A 6,261-nucleotide genomic window follows, 5' to 3' on the forward strand; every position below is an offset into this window, starting at 1 on the left:
GTACGAAGGGGGAACCCAAAGCTGTAAACTTTGATGTAAGAAACCAAAAATACAGATGGATGAATGCACGAGCAACGAGAATGCGGTAGATGACAGAGAAATCTTGCTTTTCTTTTCATTTCATGTTATTTTAAACCAATGCAATTTTATAGACGGCTATTATTTCTCGAGGCTGTGATTTTTAAACAGTTTGGAAACAGCCATTGCATACAGTTTCACCCGTAGCATCACAGACATTTGATTACCTTAAAATCCAGTGAGCTAAGGTTTAATGAAAGCCCTGGTTCTAGCTATTTAGTCACGGAGGTGTGTTCGCTGTCTTCCGTAATGTATAGTTCATATTGCATGTTTATTTTCAGTCAATTAAACTCTGACAACGACTTTCCCCAGTATACATTGACCCAAAGCTATTTTCCTAAAGGGAAGTATTATTATACCACATATATATCTGTGGTACTTCACCTTCACAGTGAAACCATGAAATTGTTGTATTGTGGTTTTATCTCTCATCTCATCGATTGACTGCAAGTATCGTCATGTCAGTGTAAAATCAGTATTTTAATAATTATTGTCTTCTGATTGCCAACAGGGAACCACAGCATGTTTAGTGCCCACATTCTGATTCTTACAACTTGTTACAATTTGTAAATACATTTTGTGGTAAAGTTGACATAATCAAGCCAATGTATATTGTTGAACATGCTATTCCATAGGATTAGCAATCTGCTTCTTGCACTTTTCAAGCTATGAAAATAACTTTTCCACGTCTTGTCCTACCAGTGAAGACAATGTGATGTCTTGGAATGCTGCTCATGAAATCTGTTGAGTCTAATTAAAAAAGGGCACAATTTGTGCAAGTCCTAAACATAAGCATCTCATCGTCTTTAGCAGTTCTTGTCAAATGAGCCCAGGGTTAGGGGTGGATCTTTGCTGTTTTATCAAACTGGCTTTTAATCTGCTGTTTTGGAGGCAGTGACAATGGCACGGTTTGTTTTATTTGCCTCCATTCCTTAAACTACATTTTTGTTTCGTTTAATTTACTCAGAAACGAATTGTATCTATTTAGACTTCAGGGTGAACTATTTATACAATGAAGTAGAGTGATCATTCAAAACAGAGTTTGTAATTGAACATCTGAACATCTATGAGACGTAAAAACAAACTTGTGAACATGTGAACCTGAAGTATAGCAAATCATAATGCCGACAAGCATGAAAGTGAACGAAATGGGTCATAAATATGAAGTTTTCACTATCTGAATGATTTTCGGTTATATTAAAGGGATATATTGTTGAAAAATCCAAAGCTATCTCTCTTCATGGTAATAAGTAATGTAAACAATCTTCCCACTGGTGAGTTGTAGTAGTAAATTGGGTTTTCCAGGAACCAGTTATTTTAAAGCTAGTACTGGTAACTTCCTAGGTTCACATGTACCACAAGTAATGGAAGATTCACAGAAAATGGAATTTGAAATTTTATGCTGTGGCATTCGAAGGAAAATTAGTTATTTGTAGACAAGTATCATTATGTTCTTCTCTTTAATGGTTAATATTCCTTGACAGGCTTCTAACGTTCCGATAGTTTGCGTCCACATTTTTGTCCTTCTTTGTTGAGACAAAGCGAAATATATATGACCGACCAAATGACCCACACTACAGTATTTTATCTTTTCTCCTGCCCTTACCATTCCAGAAACAAAATGCTATTTCTTCTTGTGAAATAGTTTCTTGTTGCTGGTGAAGTTGCAAATTTCCTGTGCTTTGTCACCTTCAATTTTATTTCCCAATCCCCCTGTCCAGTCCGCAATCTCCCCCAAATCACTCGATGTATCACATCTTCAGACAGTAATTAAACTGCCACAACTTGAGCAATGCTAGAGAATATTTTCAAAGCATGTTTTGAAAACGAATAATTCAACTTAAATTATTGGAGTACAAGAAAACTCACAGGAGTGTGATGCTAAAAAAGTAATGTGTACAAAATTAAAGAATACTGTTTAATATACATATTTATATTTTTAAATCAGAAGAAGCAAAAATTGAAGTCGTTAGCAAATTGACAGGTCAATAAGATTATAATGATAAGCCTTACAATTATTTTCAAGAATAATAAGTATTGTTAAGACTTCACAGTCTTAAATAACTCTCTTGGAAAATTACAAGATGACATGCACTTTGTTTGGGGTGAGGAGATTAATATTTTTTATTAATGAAAGTAAAAGGCAATGATGAAAACCGACCGAGCTAGATCTCTCTGTGCACCACTAGCTGAAGAGTGTGGAAAATTACAAGATGACATGCACTTTGTTTGGGGTGAGGAGATTAATATTTTTTATTAATGAAAGTAAAACGCAATGATGAAAACCGACCGAGCTAGATCTCTCTGTGCACCACTAGCTGAAGAGTGTGGAAGGGATGGGAAAGAATATGCATTACTGCAGCTGCAGGTCTATTGAAATAAAACACAGGTCACATTCCACAGGTGAGTGTACATGTCACCGTGCTGCAGACAAATAAACAACACCAAAAGTGTCTGCTAGCGCTAATCACTCAACAAAAATGTTGTTTCAGGTCTCGGGGAAACTTTTGGCTTAGTTGTTGATTATTGGAGCAGCGACCTCTAGTCTTGACCTGTATTTAACTGACCCGCCTTCGTTGCAGCTGTCACACGAGTCAACAGAACCACATACAACAGCTAAATCAACCACATCAATAATCTATGAACCCTGTTGCACAATTTTATAATTTGTAACACAATCTGACATGGTGCAAACACTGATTAATAATAACAATACTCGCGTCAAGGAATTACAATTGTGAGACGCCAAAATGAACCAAAACGTAAAGGTACGTACGAAATAAAATCACTTAATTACCGTTGCGTCTTTCAAACACCATTATATCCTTCTATATTATAGAACGATCGCTATGCCAGAGGTCGTGAAAAACCAACGTAGTTTTAATTGGAATCGAGTCCTGATGTAGATCATCGTACAACGTGAAAAAACGGTGAATTATTTTTGACTGTTATGCTTGTTAATTTGCAGCTGCTTCTTACGGAACAGCTACAATTTTGAAAATGATTTAAACACGAATTCTGTTCTTCTGGCTCTCCTCACTAGCCGCCATCTTTCTTTCGACTTTAAACCAATCAGAGTTCATGTGAGAAAAGCACCAATCGGCGATCTTTTTAATTGACTGTGTGCCAGGGTCTTCTCAAGACCCGCCGCCATATTGAAAGCCGAGAAAACCCTGGGAACGAGGTTGTTCTTTTCGTTTTCTCGACTATCTGAGAGCCTGGAACAGGCTATCGCGAACATCGAACATCGGGTGTTGGCGGACGTGTTGTTGAAGAATTTCGTAGCTGCTGCTGTTTTCTCGGTAAGTTATTTCTCAATGTTGTTGAAGAATTTCGTAGCTGCTTATCAAAGCTTGAGGGAAGCGTGTGCCATTTCTGGACCTTGTACGTCAACCAGGACGTGTTTCACTCACTGTCCAGAGTTCGTCATTAGGGAGCTTAAGATCTACGACGACGACGTCGTCGAAAACGCCAGAAAACAATGATATCATTGGTCAAAAGAGCATAAATAATCGTGCTGCACGTGCGGCACGGATTTTAAGTCACATCTTTGCGGTTCTCTGCCTGACGACGACGTGAAATCACTGAATTTTAGGTTTTGACGACAACGTTAGCATGCAACAGAGAATCTTTCATTGTCTATTTTCAGTCGGAAACCGCTCGTACCAATTTATTTTTAGGATACTTCGCCCACATTGTACGACGTGAACGAGATGGAATAATCGCGAAAGACTTTTACCAGAGCAAAGTTCTAATTGAGGTGACGTTTTCGTCGACGTCGCCATCGTAGATCTTATTAAAGCTCCCTATTGGGTCCAATTGGACGCAGGAAAAAAATCGAATGTTTATGCAAATTACGAACGCCAGGAAAAACATGCAAACGGCGTATTTCACAAGGAAATTGAACATTCCCATTTCTCACAACGGAGAAATGATTGAGTTCCTTAAATTCCAAGGTAAGCTGCTATTTTCGGATTTTTGTAGTCAAATAATTTCATTTTGTGATATCTGGCTTCAGAAGTTGAGTTTTGAATTCGCACGTGTTGCGTGACATGATCAGAGCTGTTTTTTAGGTGAGACAATCGGCGACACTTTTGATCTGTCGCCAGTGATAAAACATTTCAGTCAAAGTTCAGTTTGTTGCATGCTTTCCAAGTGAATTTCAAGCAATATTTCGCTTATCGTGAGCAAAATAACAGAGAATCCAAAGGCAAAGTATGTTAAATTTTTGTTTTGTGCGACTCTGTTGATATTAATATTCCGGGCAAGCATTTGTCATCTTCTCGGTTCTTGTTTTGCACGTGACTTGTCTGTTTTGCAAATTATGCAACTTTTCTTCGGAGTTAGTGTTATAATTAACGTGTTGAACATGAAACTTGAATGTATTTAATCGCTTGGTTATTAACATTGGCCATGGCGAAGTCAAAGCCGCACGAGCCGACGATGAATTGCGTATCGATCACTTACATTTGTTTACTCTTTTGTTCCTAAATTACACCTCACGCGTAGTTAAAATAAATGAATCTCTTTTGCGGAAAATTTAGATTCAGTTCTGTTTTTTTTTGCTGTGGAGATCTAGATCATTTCAACTGGAGCCAACAGTTCCTACAGCATACGGATTCCTCGAAACGTTTTCAAGGTGATCGATGGAGCTTTGACAGCCCATACATTTTGATCGAGGAATCAACAGGCACAACAGTTTCAAACAAATTGATCATTTTAATTACATATTCGTTGGGAGGGATAAGACTTTATTTTTGTGCAATTAGAAATCTGAAAGGGTACTGCAGCAGCAATTAAGAGGCAATAGATCGCATATTAATTCTTGAATATTAATTAGCTGGACCCCCAAAATTTTCAAAAAGGGGTCCAGAGGACCCCCAAATTTGAAAACCTGGATACATCTCTGTGTTTGTATGATTTTAGCTAAATTCATTGAACTTCGAACGCACTTATTAATCTTTGATTACTCCTAGTAATAATAATAATAATAATAATAATAATAATAATAATATTATTATTATTATTGGTCTGTGTGCTTTGTCCTAATCTCTTGCATGACAGCTCTGACGACACAATCACGGCACAGCTCACGAAGGTCACAAAGCGTTCGACTGGTTCGATGGTCGTTTGAGGGCTTCGAGGAAAATCCAACCAGTGTATACTTATATAAAGGGGGATACCTTTCTTTGTTTGTTTTGCAGGTATGTTCAGAAAGTGAATTAAGGAAACTTGTTTGCGTAAAAATATGGAATGGAATGAATCTTACTAGTATGCAAATTTTTAGGTCAGTTATTTTAATTACCGAATATGTCACTCTTGAACCAAAACAGTTAAATTTTCAAATGACACGTTCCATTTTACCTACAGTAGTTCCAGTAAACCTAAAGACTCGAATTGTTCAGTGAATAAATCGAGACTAGCCTGTGTGATTTCAATATACCTCGCCTCTGCTTTGGTGGTCAAAGGTCGACTTTTGTTGACAAACAGCATGTTGAAATTGGCCTGAAAAATCCTCCGTTTCATTTACCCAAAAATTTTATTGAATTTAATTGCAGCAGAAACATTGCTTATTCCGATGAATATCGTCCCGTTTGAGAAACCCATGTACCAGGATGCTTTTTTGACAGTCGAATTTCGTACAAATTTGGCACTCTGTAATCAATGTAAAAAAGGTTGTTTTAAAATTTGGTCAAAAATTCCAGTTTTGGTATATTGTACCGTTAACAGCGCTAAAGGGTGAAGGACTTACTCTAGTTGTGCCATGTTGTTTTGAATTTCAAGTTACTCAGTCGTTATTTCAAAAATAGCAATTCAAACGAGCAACATTTTGGAGTCGTTTTCACTCGCTTACAAGGCCCCATACCGAAAAAGTCCCCATCCAGGTAAAATAATTGTCGAAACAAACTAAAACATATTTTTCTAAAAATGGTTTTGGTAGTACGTTATTGTGACAAAGTTTGGCAATTTTCGATTTTTTTATCTTGCACAGTCTTAGGTGAAAATTGCTGAGAGGCGTTCTTAAGAAAAGCGTTATTGGAAATGTTATGCAGTGGTACTTGAAGGTGAAAAAATGTCTTTTTTTTAACTCTTTCCGACAATTAAGGATGGCGCACGACACGACTAAGTGTTTTTCATCTATTCGGACTACTGTCATATACCCTTGAGCAATCACCATTTCGG

The 6,261-nt window shown here is 37.2% G+C and overlaps 2 protein-coding genes across 6 annotated transcripts in view; one reads left to right on the forward strand and one right to left on the reverse strand.

The window, feature by feature from the left end:
* LOC137997757 (uncharacterized) overlaps positions 1-6,261 on the reverse strand; it is a 414,333-nt gene that overhangs the window by 248,144 nt on the left and 159,928 nt on the right. The window lies entirely within an intron of this gene.
* Positions 3,287-6,261, forward strand: part of LOC137997756 (uncharacterized) — a 64,534-nt gene continuing 61,559 nt past the window's right edge. Inside the window, exons 1-3 of one of the 4 annotated variants that reach the window (XM_068843985.1) lie at positions 3,287-3,380; positions 5,143-5,282; positions 6,071-6,143. In XM_068843985.1, the coding sequence (XP_068700086.1) occupies positions 6,126-6,143 (18 nt within the window). In that variant the 5' untranslated portion in view covers positions 3,287-3,380; positions 5,143-5,282; positions 6,071-6,125. Of the gene's footprint in view, positions 3,381-4,684; positions 4,718-5,142; positions 5,283-6,070; positions 6,144-6,261 lie in introns of those variants that run through there. The other 3 variants (XM_068843986.1, XM_068843987.1, XM_068843988.1) reach the window with 3 other exon arrangements.

This window comes from Montipora foliosa, chromosome 3 (assembly GCF_036669935.1).
Source record: "Montipora foliosa isolate CH-2021 chromosome 3, ASM3666993v2, whole genome shotgun sequence".
NCBI classification, from domain to species: Eukaryota; Metazoa; Cnidaria; class Anthozoa; order Scleractinia; family Acroporidae; genus Montipora; species Montipora foliosa.